The sequence below is a fragment of the Pelobates fuscus genome, chromosome 1 (assembly GCF_036172605.1).
Source record: "Pelobates fuscus isolate aPelFus1 chromosome 1, aPelFus1.pri, whole genome shotgun sequence".
Classification (NCBI taxonomy): Eukaryota; Metazoa; Chordata; class Amphibia; order Anura; family Pelobatidae; genus Pelobates; species Pelobates fuscus.
The window spans coordinates 195,400,312-195,418,824 of NC_086317.1; the positions used below are offsets into that span (position 1 = coordinate 195,400,312).

The 18,513-nt window shown below is 44.3% G+C and overlaps 1 protein-coding gene across 1 annotated transcript in view; it reads left to right on the forward strand.

Annotated features, from left to right (window-relative positions):
* Positions 1-8,145: 8,145 nt before the first annotated feature.
* Positions 8,146-18,513, forward strand: part of ADIPOR1 (adiponectin receptor 1) — a 60,446-nt gene continuing 50,078 nt past the window's right edge. Inside the window, exons 1-2 of the mRNA XM_063453215.1 lie at positions 8,146-8,283; positions 14,395-14,597. Of these exons, the coding sequence (XP_063309285.1) occupies positions 14,463-14,597 (135 nt within the window). The 5' untranslated portion in view covers positions 8,146-8,283; positions 14,395-14,462. The remainder of the gene's footprint in view (positions 8,284-14,394; positions 14,598-18,513) is intronic.

The following is an 18,513-nucleotide window of genomic DNA, read 5'->3' on the forward strand; positions in this document are numbered from 1 at the left end:
AACTCTCCAAGACACCATAAAACTTGTACATGGGGGGTACTGTTTTACTCGGGAGACTTCGCTGAACTCAAATATTAGTGTTTAAAACTGGTAAATTGTATTACAACGATGATATTTTAAGTAAAAGTGAAGTTTTTTGCATTTTTTACTAACGAACTGCACTTTTATGGACTATATTATTGTTGTAATATGTTTTACTGTTTTAAAACACTAATATTTGTGTTTAGTGAAGTATCCCGAGAATAACAGTACCCCCCATGTACAGGTTTCATGGTGTTTTGGAAAGTTAGAGAGTCACATATAAGGCTTGCATTTCATTTTTTTTACATTGAAATTTGCCAGATTGGTTATATTGCCTTTGAGAGCGTATGGTAGCCCAGGAATGAGAATTACCCCCATGATTGCATAGCATTTGCAAAAGTAGACAACCCAAGGTATTGCAAGTGGGGTATGTCCAGTCTTTCTTAGTAGCCACTTAGTCACAAACACTGGCCAAATATTTGTTTTTTGCTTTTTTTGTAAATCTTTATTTTATTGAGACATTGAGTTATGCGGTACAGAATGTGAACAAAAATAAAGGAGTTAGTGCATAAGACAAGACGTTAATCAAGTAGTTGGTCACTATACTCATATCTGTCTCATTTTTTGTAAAGTAAACATGCAAGTCTAATTAGTAACAACAAGCTATACCATATAGTGCAGTGTAACAATCAATAGGTAAGTCAACGTAAGTAATATCAAGCTTCTTAGTTATATCAATAATGTTATGGTATGATGGATTCAGGCTAAACCGTAGCTTGAACTAAGCGGATAAGTATAAGTTATTTATTAGGTATAGTGATGAACCTCAGGGGGGAAATTAATATGATAAAACAAGTTGATGGTTCTGTGCAGTTTCACGATAGTTTAGACATATGCCGCTAGGTAAACTGAGTATACATTAATAGGAAGTAAGTTAATCTAGAGTTGCAGGCTGTTCTGTTAGACCTAGCTATTAGCGAGAGTTCTAGAAGTACAATGCATAGTTAAAAGCATATCGTTGCAGACAGAAAATAAAATGAAAAAAAAAGGAAAGGAAAAGAAAAAAAAAAATTAAAGACTTGGTTAAATAGATCATTATTGGCATGTGAAGAGCCGGTGAAATAACATATGCATATCGGTCAGATGTGAGGTTCTTGCTGGTAACAGGCCTGGAAGGTTGCAGAAAGGGCTGGATTGCGTCCATTGTGACAAATTAAAAATAGAGGTGTAGCGGAGTAGTAATATTATCCACGGTATCTCCACTGGTAGACAGGATGAAGCAGGTAAAATGTAAGTAAAATGCAGGTAGCGTAGTTAAAATCCTTTTCTCCCAAAAACTAGACGACACATAGCTTGGATGTTAAAACACTGGCATCTCACCAGGCTGAGTCACTCTCTTTATTGATTACAGCTTACTTTAAGCACAGACCTCCGCAGGGGGGGGGGCTGCATTCCACACAATACACTTCCCTTAGTCCCAGGCAGGAGGGGGTTGGGTTACAGATAGCCATCTCCTGCCTTAGGAGATACCAAGCAGTACACAGGAATATACTTCCTGTGTAATCTAAACTACATCAAATTACATTCATGGGGGGTTACACTTTAAGTGACTGGTTTGGCCACAGATAGGAATAGCAATGCAGTAATAGCAAGATATATACAAGGACATTCTTTAAGTGGCTGGTTTGGTCACAGATAGGAATAGCAATGCAGTAATAGCAAGATATATACAAGTACATTCTGTAAGTGGCTAGGTTTGCCACAATGCTCCCCCAGAACCAAGCCGGCATACACAGTCTGATCCCAACGGATCGGCTTGGGGATGTCCGGAGGAGTACTCACAGATCACTTTTCAAGTTCAGTTTGTCTGGATAACCCATCGGCGTTGCCATTTTGCTTCACAGGGCGGTAGTGGATGGTAAAGTCAAAAGACTGCAGCGCCAAACTCCAGCGCAGCAGCCTGGCATTGTCTCCTGACACCCGGTTCAGCCACACCAACGGGTTGTGATCTGTGAGTAGCGAGAATGGTTTTCCGTACAAATAGGGCTGCAGCTTCGTGAGGGCCCACACCACGGCCAGGCATCAGAGACTGTCTTATCATTGAGCCTTCGATAGTCTACGCAGAAGCGGGTAGTTCCATCCCGCTTCGGGACCATAACTACTGGGGGGCCCATGGGCTATCAGAAGGTTCTATAACCCCCCGTTGTAACATTTCCTCGATCTCCTTACACATATTCTCTTTTACAGACTCAGGGATGCGGTAAGGAGGTTGGCGGAGGGGTGTCTGCCCTGGGGTTTCTACATGGTGTGTGGCTAATGGACCAGGGAGGTTAGAAAAGCTTTGGGCCTGGGCCTGCTCCTGGGTACTCTAGCGCTCTCCTAGCTGTACTGCTTCCCGATCCTCATTTTGGCCTTCTTTCTCAAGGAGGTCTGGGAGGGGCAAATTATCAAAATCCTCTGCGGCAGTGGCACAAATCGCAGTCACCTCCTCTGTGCGCTCGTGGTAAGGCTTCAGCATGTTCACATGGAGCATGCGTCTGCCCCCTGCTCCAGCGCACGGGCCAATTACATAGGTAGTATCGCAGATTTGCTCTACCACCTTGAATGGGCCCTGCCAGGAGGCCTGCAGCTTGTCATTAGGGACGGGTCGTAGGATTAGCACCTTCTGCCCGACCTGAAAGCTGCAGTCCCTGGCCCCCCTATCATACCATCTGCGCTGTCTTTGCTGGGCCGCTTGGAGGTTGGTACGTACGGCCTGGGTCAAAGTCTCCAAGCGTTCCCGGAACTCCAGCACATAGGGTACAATAGGGGTACCATTAGTGGTCACTCCCCCTCCCAGTGCTCTCTGATTAAATCTAGGGGGCCCCTCACCCTCCTTCAGAACAACAATTCAAAGGGAGAGAACCCAGTGGATTCTTGGGGAACTTCCCTATAGGCGAACAGCAAGTGGGGTAAAAACCTCTCCCAGTCCTTCTGCGTGTCTATGAACGTCTGGATCATCGGCTTAAGTGTTCCATTTAACCGTTCACAGAGACCGTTGGACTGAGGGTGGTAGGGTGAGTTAAGGCTAGATTTTACCCCACAGACCTTCCAGAGCTGGTGGGCGACCTCTGCAGTGAATTGGGTACCCCTATCCGAAATAATCTCCCGTGGAAATCCCATGCGGGAGAAAATTTGCATAAGGGCATCCGCTACGGTCTCTGCATGTACATTCGTTAGAGCCACCGCCTCGGGGTATCTGGTGGCGTAGTCCACTACAGTCAAGATGTACTTCTTGCCAGAGGGACTGGGCTTTTTCAGGGGTCCGATTATGTCTACCGCTACTCTACTAAAGGGCTCTTCTATTATGGGCAGGGAATGGAGTTTGGCTTTGTAGCGGTCTCCCCTCTTCCCTACCCTCTGGCAGGTATCACAGGTGTTACAGTATTGCCTAATATCCTTGGAGATACCTGGCCAGAAGAAGTTCTGCGTCAGCCGATGTTTAGTACGGCTGATCCCTAAATGACCGGATAAGGGTATGTCGTGCGCTATGCGCAGTAACTCCTGTCTATACTTTTGAGGCACAATTAACTGCTTTATGGGTATGGGAATAGACCCGGCTACTACCTTCTCTGCATACCGGTATAATAACCCTTGATCCCAAGCATATCTCTCTCCTTCTAAGCCTGCCTGGTTCTTGTCTATTCTGTCTTTGTAAACCTGCAGGGACGGGTCTAGAGCGACCTCACTGCCAAATTCTAGGGGGGCATCCCAGGGAAGGGCAGTGTGGTTATGGGGTGTATTACTTACCTGAGCCTCAGAGTCACTGGATGGGGCCGTGGTGCGGGCCTGCTGCCTGGTGATGACTGGGAAGGCCTCCTGTACAGTGGTTCGCGGAACAAAAGCGGAGGTGAGCTCCCCCAAGTCATTTCCCAAAATAACATCTGCGGGCAAGTCTTGCATCATCCCCACCTCCACGTTCCCTGACCCCGCTCCCCAATTCAAATGTATCTTGGCAGTGGGAACCTTGTAGATCGCTCCCCCTGCCACCCGTACTGCTACACAATCCCCAGTAAGCTGGTCCTTTGGGACACGGTGGTTTCGGACCAAGGTGATGGTGGCCCCAGAATCTCTCAGTCCCTCCATACGCTTCCCTTCTACGTGGACGACTTGGCGGTGGCTTTGGCGGTTATCGGACGCCGCTTGGACGGGGTTAACTTCATGGAGGGTGCCTAGAGGTTCCTCCACCTGGGTGGCTGTGGAGGGCTGGATGAATGATTCATTCTGATAGCAGTGTACCGCAGCCCGAGTGCCAGGAGGTCGGCCTTGGTTGGGCCATGATTGTCGTGCCCTGCCTCGGGGGCATTCTCGTTGTACATGCCCCCGTTGGTTGCAGGTGTGGCATCTGATGTGTGCCCAGGTTCGGTACCTAGGGTATTGGTTGTTAGCTCCCCCGGATTGTGGGTGAGCTGTTTCGGCCAAGGCAGGCCGGTGGTTTGTCGACTGGGGGAATACCCTGGGTGGTGGGCGCTGCTCTCGCCTGGTGTCTTGATGTTCGTCCGCTAATTTAGCCGCATCTTGTAGGGTGCGGGGCTTCCGATCTCTCACCCAATTTTGCAGATGGGGGGAGGAACAGGTCCTCTAGGGTGGTGACTTGAGTGGCTTCCAACCACCCTTTTGCTGCTCGTTGTAGGCGGTGTGCCCATTCTGTGTGCGTGTCTTTGGTGAGCTTTTTAATGTCTCAGAACTTTAGGCGGTAGGCCTCTGAGGTAATCGCATACCTGGCTAGAATGGCCTCCTTCACCTTTGCATAGTCTGTACTGTCCTCATCTGGTACAGCACGATATGCCTCTGCTGCGCGGCCAGATAATCTCCCTGCCAGTAGAGGTACCCTATCCGCCGCACTGATGTTGTGCAGATGGCATAACCTCTCAAAATCTTGCAGGTAGTCATCTACCTCGCCGTCCGCTTCCGTATAGCTTTTAAACGCTTGGTACGGAATCTTGGCCTTCCCCTGGGTAATGTGGACAGGCGTTGGAGCTCTCTCCCCGGCTTGCTGACTTGCTTGGTGTTTGACCACCAGGTATTCTTGCACGTCCGCCATCAGTCGGTCTATTATTTCTCTCGTGTGGGGCTCTGGGTAGTAGGCTAGTCTGCCCTGTAGCTCCTTGTCAAATTCACTGCGTTCTGCCTCCTGTGGGGCTGCTGCAGGGGTTGCTCTGTCTCCCTCCATGAGCTCTGTCACAAGGCTTGATTTTGTCTTATTGCTGGCGTTTCTTCCCCTTGCTTGCAATAATTCTCTCAATGTAGCTCTTTTCAATGCTGCATAGTTTGCCTCCATTCACCAATCATTCGTATACTTCGACATATTTACCGAACACTGGTTTTATCCGAATGGTTTGTTCCGTTGTGCTGCTGCCTCTCCTCTTTATTCGTGTAGTTACTGCCGAACGTGGATTTGCTGTGTGGTTTTAAATCGTAGCGGAGTAGTAATATTATCCACGGTATCTCCACTGGTAGACAGGATGAAGCAGGTAAAATGTAAGTAAAATGCAGGTAGCGTAGTTAAAATCCTTTTATCCCAAAAACTAGACGACACATAGCTTGGATGTTAAAACACTGGCATCTCACCAGGCTGAGTCACTCTCTTTATTGATTACAGCTTACTTTAAGCACAGACCTCCGCAGGGGGGGCTGCATTCCACACAATACACTTCCCTTAGTCCCAGGCAGGAGGGGGTTGGGTTACAGATAGCCATCTCCTGCCTTAGGAGATACCAAGCAGTACACAGGAATACACTTTACATCAAATTACATTCATGGGGGGTTACACTTTAAGTGGCTGGTTTGGCCACAGATAGGAATAGCAATGCAGTAATAGCAAGATATATACAAGGACATTCTGTAAGTGGCTGGTTTGGTCACAGATAGGAATAGCAATGCAGTAATAGCAAGATATATACAAGTACATTCTGTAAGTGGCTAGGTTTGCCACAAGAGGTGAGTAGGGTTTTGTCAGGTTTCAGGTGCCGTAATTCCTGCCAGGGTATATAAAGTCCCAGTGGGCTACTCAGCCGATGCCCCTCTGTGTGAGGCCGTCGTAGCTTGGTTGCCAGTGTCCAATGAGTGCTTTGCGCACTACCTTGCGGTTCTGAGTGCCTGGTGAAGTGTTCGCTTCCCCTCTCCGCCGGGGAGTAGTGAGCCGTTGGTGCAGTCGTGGCCTTGTCTGCCTGTCGCGTGCTGTGGTGTGGCGAGCCTTCCGTCCTGGTTTGTTGGGACTACGCTTCTCCCAGCTCTCCTGCAGGGCTTCCAGTTGCGTTTCTGTAAGGGTGTCCCTCGGTCGGAATTCAGCTCTGCAGCTAGACCCGGGGCTGGACCTCCAGGTTGGGCCCCTATATGTCGCTGGGGCTGTAGAGTGTGGGGGTGCACCACGCTGGTCCCAGTTTCTGGCGGCATGGGAGGTACTCGTTGGTTGGGCCAGCCTGACGTTCCAGCTCCCGTGATCGTGGGAGCGAGTGTCGGCAGTAGTGCCATGCGACTCCCCTGCCATCTTTGTCGGTCGCTGTCGCCTGCCTTGCTGGGTGGCCGTTTTGGGGATTCGCGGTAGCGGCCCATAGTAGTGGCGCCGGGTTACCGGACGGATCCAGGGTGCCACCATTTTCACCGCTCGTCTGCGGGTCAGGCCCTGGCTGTAGAGTATCGTCCAGAAGCTTTTGCACTGCTGATCGAAAACCTCCAGGGGCCCTGTGCCTGGCTTATTGCTTGTGTCCATAGCTGAGGTTTGCCGCTTGGCCGCCATCTTAGGTGCGGCTCCTCCGCGTGCAGTAACTCTGTGTCCAGAGAGACTCCGGGGTGCCGGCCAGCGGGGACCGGGATGACCCCCACCGGTCCGGGGGGGGTAGGAGTAAAGTGGGTCTGCTGGACGTACCAGTCGGCGTGGAAGTCGGCCGCACTTCCCCCTCCCAGCCATCTGCAGGCCTCAACTTGCTGCCGCGGTTTACGGTACCGTAAGTCCTTGGGGAGGGTAACTACCGTTTTGTCGCCGTGTGTCCAGGTGATGTAGCCCAGTGTGGCATCGATCGCTGTGCTTTATCTGGGTTGTTTCCCAAAAAAAACGGTCCGTCGGTCGGGAGCTCATGCAGCACACGTCCGCTCAGCTCCTAGTTCAGGCTCCGCCCCCGTTTTTTGCTTTTTTAACACAAAAACAAATATGAACGCTAACTTTGGCCAGTGTTTGTGACTAAGTGGCTACTAAAAAAGACTAAACATAGCCCACTTTCAATACCTTTGGTTGTCTACTTTTTAAAATGGTATGCCATTATGGGGGTAATTCTCATTCGTGGGCTACCACACCGTCTCAAAGGTAACATTACTAATGTGGCAAATTTCTAATTGAAAATGGAACTTTCTATATTTGACCCTGTAACTTTCCAAAACACCATAAAACCTGTTAATGGGGGGTACTGTTGTACTCGTGAGACATCGCTGATTACAAATATGTGCATTTTTGTGCAGTAAAACCTAACAGTATTATGACATTCACAGCTAAAATGTCAGACGGAAATACAAATTTTAAAAAAAATCTTATTTTCTCAATTTTTTTTTTAAATTGTATTCATAACAAATTATGTTCCATATAGGAATAGTTAATGATAAATTAAAGCCCTGTTTCTCCTGAACCAAATGATATATAATAAGTGTGGGTGCATATAATATGAAAGAGGGGAACTACGGGTGAACATACATATAGCGCAAATTCCAGTTTTTGTTTACGTTTTGTTTTGATCAGAACGTGCACTATTGACTCCGTCCTGAAGGGGTTAATTGGAAGTATATATACCAAATCATTATTTATTTTTATTTGGGCAGTGCTTTGTCCCTTTAACACTTTATGTTTAGAAGTAATTTTAAATATTTTATTACATGGAAAATAAATTCCAGGAAAGTGTCAGTTTCCATTGTGCGAGTGTGTCTAGCTAGCTGTGACACTTATATTGCATATAGTCACTGTAATGTCAGATCCATTACACAATGATTGCATTACTATGGAACACAATATTTCAACGAGTCTCCAACAATAACAAATCATACAACAGCGGTTCTACGGCTCATATTTGTTCTATTCTGAAACACAGTTCTGCGTTCAGTGCCAAACGTAGTCGCTCTTTACTGTATTTTTTGCCTGTCATTACCAAGCCAAGAACGTCTCACCCGGATGTTACGTTATGATTATGGGTTAGTCATTTCCGATGGATGAGTTCCGGAGTCTCATGGAAGCGTTCGGTAATTATATTGTTTTGACAGATTTTCATGTAGACGCTTCATTGCGGTTTATGTATTGTATACTTGTCCATGGAACGCTTTGGTCGCTATTTCTCGGCGTTTGTTTAATGTTGTTACCAGTGGAATCTGGGCGTATGTGTAGCCTTTCCCTAGACTGAAGGTGTTCCTTTTAACGCGATGTATTAGTTATATGTATTTCTGTTTGGAAACGATATGTAATCCGTAAATTATGTTTATAAACGGTTTGCAGATACATTGTGTAATAATAGGGTATCTGTCCTAGATGCTTGTTCAATGCTGCAAACATCCGTAATGTACTGATGGTTCTCTGAAGGACTTCGAGGGCTATATAATTCAATTGTGCTCACCGGTCTCCTAAAACAAGGCCTACAACATAAACATAGGATTAGAGATCGCGAAAAAGTATAGTTTTAATGCCTTGAAGAGGATTTATTGAAAGTCACTGACAGTGCATAATATTCGGTATTGTGAGTATATGAAAATTGTAACCATTTTGCTCCTTGTAGGATTAAGGTTTTTCATTGTTTGTTTTGCATTGAATAATATAAGCAGGCTGTAGTGGGTATGGTGCCAGGACTCGTTTGGCCCTATAACCCTGGGTAAAAGTAAAACCAATTCCCAATCATTTGAAATTTACATGGGGACCTGTGAGCCATCCCCTCTTCAGATATGTGGTGTGTGTATGTATATGTGTTTTATATATATATATGAAAACCTCCTAGTCAACTGCTTATAATGTCAAGTTTTAAAGGGGCCCTAAAACAACTTCAGCATAATGGAACCATTTCAGTGTGTAGACCAATGCCCTGCAGTCTCACTTCTCAATTCTCTGTTGTTAAGGAGTTATATAACTTTGTTTATGCAGACCTCATCACACCACCCTGCATGTGACTTCCACAGCCTTCTTAAACACTTCCTGTAAAGTTAGATCGGTAAAAGTGTACTTTAGCGTATTTTATTTTTCAATTTTACTAAAAGCAAATAGCGTATTTTATCTGCTTTTTGTGAGTTTATATAAAATGGTCAGTTTTATGTGCCCCTACCTGCCCGGGCCCGGTGTGTCCCCTCGGCTCTCTGCTTTTTATTGCTCCTGAGGGCAGGTATTGGCTCTTAGAATCCAGACCCTCAGCCCCAGGCCCGGGCGGGCCGGTGCACACCCCAGGACGGAGAGTCCCATTTCTATGCTGGAGGAAAGGTCTACCCCTGGGGAGGCCACCTTTGTCTCCGATCACTCCCTGCACCTCAGCAAGGCTAAATGTAGGTGAGCCCCCCTCATACACAGCATGGCACCCCCCATACCCAAATATCTCTGGCATTGATCACCATGGACAGCCTGCTTCTGGGGCCCTAAGAGCATTCTTCCACTTCTGACATCTTGCTCAGCCAGCCATTGACAATGAATACTGTTGGCTGGCTGAGTATTGTTAGATTTGGGTAGTATAATAGGTTAACTGAGAATTAGTAATGCCTATTATTTGTCCCCTCCTCCCATCCCCCTCATGTTTTGTGTGCTTCTTTTTCATAACTCTCTGCTAGCCATGGATACCTTGGTTGGCCAAGTGTTCTGGAGTTGGGGCTGTTTTTCATAACAGCTGGAGTATCCAATGTTAGCCAGCACTGACCGATTGGCAGAGGTTACTCATAATTATTTTTTGTGGTTATGAATGAGCAACATGAGGTATGTTGATAATTTTTTATTGTTTTTAGTATAAGCAGAGCATGCTTTTCCTGCGTAAAAAAATACGCTATAATACACGTGAACGAAACAGTAATAATAAAATACGCTAAAATACACTTTTACCGTTGGATCTAATGTTTATACTTCCATTATTGCATAGTTTGTTTAATTTACAAGTTTTAACAGCTTGCTTGAGCTTGCAGGAACCTCCTGTGTGATGTCAAGTTCTGAAGTAAAATTTGATTGCAGATGAAAACATTTTTTTTTCATGAATGCTGTGTTTGTACACAGAAAAAAGGGGTTAGAGTAATTTCATCTACACCAGAAATCAATAGTGTGGTGAGCACTGTAGCACCAAGACTACTCCATTAAGTTGCAGTGGTTTTAGTTTATCCATTTACAACTGACATTTTAGTGAGGATGAAGATTTTTCTTTTCTTTTTTTTTCTTTCTTAACCCAACAATTCAAAATCATGTTGTTTCTGCTGGTGTAATGTGTGTGTGTGTGTGTGTGGTGGTTGTATGTATTGTGTGTGCTGGCTGCATATAACATGCATGTGGTGCGCTGGTTTTATATAATGTGTGTGTGTGTGTGTGTGTGTGTTGCTCTGTTTCGTTCCCACCCTCATGCTCATCTTTCCTGGTGGATTTTCCCGCATACCTGGTACTCTAGTGGGTGGGTCATATTTCCTGGAAGCCTAGTGGTATGTGTGTTGGCTTTATGTACCGTAATTTGTGTGTGGTGTGTGTTGGCTCTATGTAATGTGTGTGTGGGCTGGATGTATGTAATAGGCTGGCTGCATGCAATATGTGTTATGTTAGTTGTATGTGTGTGTGTATGTTGGCTGTATGTATTGTGTGTGGTGCTCTGCTTTGCTCCCACCTTCCTGCTTTGCTTTTTGGTGGATTTTCCTGGATCCCTGGTGCTTCAGTGGGCATTCCCTGGGGGTCTGGAGTCTTGGTGGTCTAGTGGAGGAGCGTGAGGTAAGCACCTTTAATGGATTCAGACATCCGCAATTGCTGCCTTGCAATTCTGGCACTCAGTGAGTCAGAATGCATGCAGGGAATACCGACCACTGAGCTCTGACTCACTAGATGGCGCTGGACCAGAAGGGAGGTACACACTTCACATTCCTAGCCCTGGCCTTCCTATAGCAGCCCAGCTTCTAGTCTGTAGCGGAGCTAAAGACCAAAAAATCCTGCCTGCCTAACGCCCGGAACTTCATGTCATGGGATACAAATTCCACATCCCTGAAGCTATTTAACCTTTATTGTGTTTATACTATATGGTTTAACCCAGGTCTCAGTTTATCCATGTCACCATCACAACGCTGAAATGGGCCTTGATGCCAATAATTGATGAAGGGCGGAGTAGATTAATGCAAGGGGACATCTGGGTGTCTGTAAATGAGTGTATAGTTAGGTATTTGTGTGTTATCGTCTTTTAGTGTGTGTGCATTCGTAATTAGTTTATTTTTGTGCTTAGTTGTGTTTGTATACACTGATTAGCCACAACATTAAAACCACTGACAGGTAAAGTGAGTAACGTTGATTATCGTTACAATGGCACCTGTCGCGGGTTGAGATATATTGAGCAGTAAGTGAACAGTTAGTTTTTGAATTTCATGTGTTGGAAGCAGGAAAAATGAGTAAGTGAAAATATTTGACTTTGACAAGGGCCAAAAGTGTTGCCGGTATGCAGTGGTTAGCACTCATCAAAAGTGGTCAAGGAAGGACAACCGGTGAATACCTGCCATGGTGATGTCCAAGGGTCATTGATGCATGTGGTGAGCGAAGGCCAGCCTGTCTGGACCGATCACGTAGAAGAGCTACTGTTGCCCAGATTTCCTGAAACTTAATGTTGGTCATGACAGAAATGTGTCAGAAAACACAGTGCATCGCAGTTTACTGTGTATGGGGCTGTGTAGCCACAGATCGGTCAGAGTGCACATGATGAGCCCAGTCCACCGCCAAAATTGCCATCAATGAGGATGTGAGCTTCAGAACTGCACCATGGAGCAATGAAAGAAGGTTGCCTGGTCTGATAAATCATGTTTTCTTGTAGATGCATGGCTGGGTACGTCATTTACCTGGAGAAGAGATGGCAGCAGGATGCACTGTGGGAAGAAGGCAGGCCGGGAAAGGCACGGTTATGCTCTGGGCAATGTTCTGCATTTCTTGTGTTTCTTGCATTAATGTGGATGTTACTTTGATACTTACCACTACCTGTTGCAGACAATGCACACTCTTTCATGGTAATGGTGTTCCCTGATGGCAGGAAAATGTTCAGGAATAGCTTTAGAACATGACAAAGAGTTCAAGGGGTTGCATTGGCCTCCAAATTCCCCAGATCTCAATCCAATTGAGCATCTGAGGGATGTAGTAGAATAGCAAATCTGATCCATTCAACTAGAAGGGCTTAAAGCAGGGCTTGACAAATTTGCTTTGAATCTAGGAGCCAGAAAAAAAAGTTATCCAGGGTTTTCAATGTCAAAAATGCAATTCTTAAAGGTACACTATAGTCACCAGAACCACTACAGCTTAATGTAGTTGTTCTCATGTCTATAACCTGTCCCTCCACACTTTTCAATGTAAACACTGCCTTTTTATATAAAAGGCCGTATTTACATTGTTGCCTAGTAACACTTCTCGTGAAAATCACTCATACAGCCTTGAGTGCATCCAGTGCACCTACGTTTAGCGTCTCCACGCTCTGCATGGAGGCACTGAATGTTCCCCATAGAGATGCATTCATTCAATTCATCTCTATGAAGAAATGCTGATTGGCGCAGCATGGCGTTTTGTCACACATGCGCAATAGCCTCCCAATGCTTTCCCATAGGATCAAGATTGATGATCGCAGTCATGGAGACAGGGCCAGCTGTGGCGAGACCAGGTGAGTAAAACCCCTTACCCATGTGATTGGAGGGGGACCGGTCACCTAAACACACACACACGCACGCTCACTCACTGACAGACACACACGCGCTCACTCGCTGACACACACATACTCACTGACACACACATACTCACTGACACACACATACTCACTGACACACACGCTCACTCACTGACACACCAGCTCACTCACTGACACACAAACGCTCATTGACTGACACTGCAAAAACACAAATTAAAGTGACCACCCAGCGTCCCTACCTGGAGCTGGATTGGTTCGGCTTTTCCTGGGGTCTAAAAAGGTAAATCTGCTAGTCTAGTGACTTGATCCCTCTCTGTCCACGGTTCTCCAACCCTCGATTGTCAGCTGAATATTCAGGGAAGAATTATGGAAGCGTAATAACCAGACACACACTCTTTGCTTTCCAAAAATCTTCTAATCATGTATTCAAGATGTTCTATATTTATACAATACTTGTCACGAATATTGGTTACAAAAGGTTACAAAAAGGTTACACAAGATACATAAAAGAGGAAGTCGTTTCTGCTGTTACGTTCAATATTCAGTAATCTATTCTTACAAAATATCACATGTACATTGTGGTTAAGCGCATCCTTTTACATAGAAACTGTTATAGCTTGTGACTTCCTTTCAGTTATGTTTTGTAAGCGGTTCTGCAAAAGAGCTTGCTACTACATTTACAAAATAATTAAATTTATACAATACTGACAGATTAATGTTTAATATTCCTTCAGGGTCCAGTGGGGCTTCAGTTATCTCCCTGCTCTTCTCCATAGAGCGCTGTTTAGTGATGCCGGGGCCGGAATGACGTCATATTCTGGCTCCCGGCATCACTGGAGGACGTGCAAGGAAGCATAACAGAGCAGGAAGGGAGGTTACAGCTGCCGTGCACGCCTGCCCATCTGCCTCAATCTTCCAGGAGCCTCCCGCCTAATGCCCCACGCTCTCATCACCTGGCTGGCCGACCGACCGCAAATGCTCTTCCTTTAGCTGGGCGGCAGGCCAACCGACCGACCACAAGCCCACGCTCTTTATGAGCTGGCCAGCAACCCCCACTAATAGGCAGCCGACCACCTCAGGGGCTGAATGGGCCAACAAATCCCAGGCGCCAGGACTAAAATCCTAGTCGCCATGGCAATCTGGAGCTTGGATTTATCGAGCCCTGGCTTAAAGGATATGTTGCAAATGTCGTGCCAGATACCTCATGACACACTCAGAGGTCTCGTGGAGTCCATGACCGCAACGCATCAGAGCTGTTTTGGAAGCATGAGGGGGACCTGCACAATATTAGGCAGGTGATTTTGATATTGTGTATGTGAGTGTTTAGTATGTGCACATGAGAAGGCTGAGCTATCATTTTGACTGTGGTTAATTAGATGTGTGACTAATATAGTATGTAACAACCCAACTCCCAATAATTTTAAGATTTATTTCTTTTAATTCTGCATATTTTTGTTATTCTTTATATTAATGTGGATATTATTTTCTGCAGCTCATATATTTTCGTAAAAGCTCAAAATCATTCTCCTGCACACCTCCTGCCCCATCAGACATAACTCAATGTCCACTTGCAAATCATCTGGGCAGGAGGGTGGTGTTTGCAGTAACAGAGGTGAAGCAGATGATCTGGAGCTAACAGAGCTGGGACCACTATTGGAAATACAGCAAGAGAGAATGAGACGGTCATCCATATGTGTGAGTAAAATTACCACTGATGATTTTCATATGTTGATGTTCATGACTATTGATTCCTCTGTAATAAAGGTTAGTCAGGGCACTATTTATCACAATTGTCCTGTCGGATCAATTGTTAAAGGTTAATTTAAAATGTGAAGTGCACAAAAGCTATTGTTCAGTAGTAGTTTTGTTCTTCACACAATATAGTTCTGATTGACCCTTGTGCATTCGTGCCAAAACTGCAGTTGGCATTGTAGAGATCCAGCTATAAGGCTTGGCACTGTGGGTGCTGGCAGTGTCTGGATCTCTTGGGGGAGGGGGTTAGACACCTTTAATTATTCATAAGCATAAGCCTATCCTCTCCCATAGCGGTTTATTTAAATGGTTACTATAAGCACCCAAGCAATTTTATCATTACAAATAATATGGAGCAGAGAGCAGTCTGCATCCTATCTCCCTGTCAATAAAGACTTATAACTGAAGCAATTTGTAAAAATCACGGCTGCTAAAAGACTGCGACACTGGTCCTCCTTTGCTGTCTAAGATCAGTTTAAATTTATGTGTACTAGCAGTACTTTCGCAACTTGGATGTACGTTTCTCTTTCCTTTTCTGGTCGTAGAAATAGCCTGATTCAGAAAACTAGGAACTGGTTTATTTAAAGAGTTATAGTAGCTATGGTATGGGAACTCTCTTCCTTTCTATAGGGCTCGACAAATCCAATCCTTTCACTGCAGTGTTTACATTGAAAAGCCTGCACGCACAGGCTACAGACACCAGAATCTTTGTCGGTGAAAATAAAGCTTTGCTTGTTTCTTTAAAAACACAAAACCTGAATCCTGGCTCCAAACCTTTTCATATATAATGATATATATGTAGAGATTGTAGCCGTAATTATATATGATATATAAATATATGTATATATATATATATATATATATATATATATATATATATATATATATATATATATACACATAGAATGTCTAATATTTATTTATTTATAAAATATTTTACCAGGATGGACACATTGAGATTTCTCTCGTTTTCAAGTATGTCCTCACTAGGTTTATGATTTAAAGAAACAAGTGTATTCAAAATTGCAATGAAAGATGATAAAGTCCTTAGATTTTTAAAATTTATTTTATTTATGCATATTTGAGTACACTTTATTTCTTTGATTCATCAATCCAGTGAGTGCTCTCATCATTTGGTATTTTACATCTCCAGCACTGTGCAGCATTTTGGCTATATTAAAGTATTGTAAGGTATTGTTCATTACTAATTTTGGGGTAGAGTGCAAGGCCGGACTGGGGATACAAAGCAGCCCTGGAACAAAAAAAAAATATATACCAGCCCAGTAAGTCATTGCGCCTTGTATTGTCACATGTAACATGTAAGGCTATGTCTTGCCATCCTAGACGATTGAGTAATATATAAACACTATATGTATGTATGTATATATATATATATATATATATATATATATATATATGTAAATATGTGTGTGTATATATATGTTTGTGTATATACAGTGAGGGGAAAAAAGTATTCGATCCCCTGCTGATTTTAAACGTTTGCCCACTGACAGAGAAATGATCAGTCTATAATTTTAATGGTAAGTGTATTTTAACAGTGAGAGACTGAATAACAACAATTCCAGAAAAGTTATAAATTGATTTGCATGTCAGTGAGTGAAATAAGTATTTGATCCCCTATCAATCAGCCAGATTTCTGGCTCCCAGGTGTCTTTTATACAGATAGCGAGCTGAGATTAGGAGCACTCTCTAATCTCAATTTGTTACCTGCATAAAAGACACCTATCCACAGAAGCAATCAATCAATCAGAATCCAAACTCTCCACCATGGCCAAGACCAAAGAGCTATCCAAGGATGTCGGGGACAAGATTGTAGACCTACACAAGGATGGAATGGGCTACAAGACCATCGGCAAACAGCTTGGTGAGAAGGTCACAAAGCACATATACAGGCCCGTCTGAAGTTTGCCAATTAACATCTGAATGATTCAGAGGAGAACTGGGTGAAAGTGTAATGGTCAGATGAGACCAAAATCGAGCTCTTTGGCATCAACTCAACTCGCCGTGTTTGGAGGAGGAAGAATGCTGCCGATGACCCCAAGAACACCATCCCCACCGTCCAAGATGGAGGTGGAAACATTATGCTTTGGGGTTTTTTTCTGCTAAGGGGAAAGGACCATGTCCGTCAAATCTTGGGTGAAAACCTCCTTCCCTCAGCCAGGGCATTGAAAATGGGTCGTGGATGGGTATTCCAGCATGACAATGACTTAAAACACACAGCCAAGGCAACAGAGTAGTGGCTCAAAAAGAAGCACATTAAGGTCCTGGAGTGGCCTAGCCTGTCTCTAGACCTTAACCCCATAGAAAATCTGTGTTGGGAGCTGAAGGTTTGAGTTGCCAAAAGTCAGCCTCGAAACCTTAATGACTTGGAGAGGATCTGCAAAGAGGAGTGGGACAAAATCCCTCCTGAGAATCCCTCCTGTGTGCAAACCTGGTGGCCAACTATAAGAAATGTCTGATCTCAAATACTTATTTCACTCATTGACATGCAAACCAATTTATACATTTTTATGACGTGTTTTTCTGGATTTATTTTTTTGTTATTCTTTCTCTTACTGTTGAAAGACACCCACCATTAAAATTATAAACTGATCATTTCTTTGTCAATGGTCAAACGTTCAAAATCAGCAGGGTATCAAATACTTTTTCCCTCAGAGTGTGTGTGTGTTGGTGTTATATGATGGCACTCCAAGGTCTTGATAAGATAAAATGTAAAACTTAGCTTTTATTCAGGTTGTTGCCAGTAAAACAGGTCTGGCAACAACCTGAATAAAAGCTAAGTTTTCTTTTTATCTTATCAAGAACTTGGAGTGCCATAATTTCTCACAAATTATATACTTTTGCGGACAAGCACAAGGCCGTAGAGAGAACACACTTACTGGAGTGCAGGCATATGAATTTTTTATATATATATCTATCCAAGAGGGCTGCACTCACCTGAACATGCATACTTTATAGGGTGCTGCTGGGGCCAATTCATACAAAATACACAATCCAGCATTGGTTTACATTGACATTGTGGCAGGCTTATGCAATAAATGATCATATAATGTACCGTATTTATTAGAGTATAACACGCAATTTTTTTTAACCGATTTTTAATTAAAAATTAGGGGTGCGCGTTATACTCGAATAAATATATCTCCCAGGACCGCCGGGCTCATTACAAGCCCGGCGGTCCTGGGGGGGCGGGCAGCAAGCGTTTACTCACCTCCGTGCAGCTCCTCCAGCTTCCCAGTGTAAATCTCGCGAGACCCGCGGCCAGCTCTGACGGAGGTGAGTAAACGCTTGCTGCCCGCCCCCCCAGGACCGCCGGGCTTGTAATGAGCCCGGCGGTCGGTATTATCGAGCACCCACTCGAATATTTATTCGAGTATAACAAGCACCCTAATTTTAGATTAAAAATCGGTATAAAATTTTATACCGATTTTTAATCGAAAATTAGGGGTGCGCGTTATACACGTGTGCGCGTTATACTCGAATAAATACGGTAACTAAATCTCCATTATTTTTTGCCTAGTGTTTATAAATAAAACTATTACAATCTGTGAGATTTGAAATCATTATTGAATGAATAAGCGATTGCGCTGGATTGTGTATTTTGTATGAATTGCCCCAGCAGCACCCTATAATGTATGCCTGTTCAGGTGAGTGCAGCCCTCTTGGATAGATATGAATGAATATATATATTACATTTTCATATGCCTGCACTCCAGTAAGTGTGTTCTCTCTACGGCCTGGTGCTTGTCCCCAAAAATATATAATTTGTGAGAAATTATGGCACTCCAAGTTCTTGATAAGATAAAATTATATGATCATATATTACATAAGCCTGCCA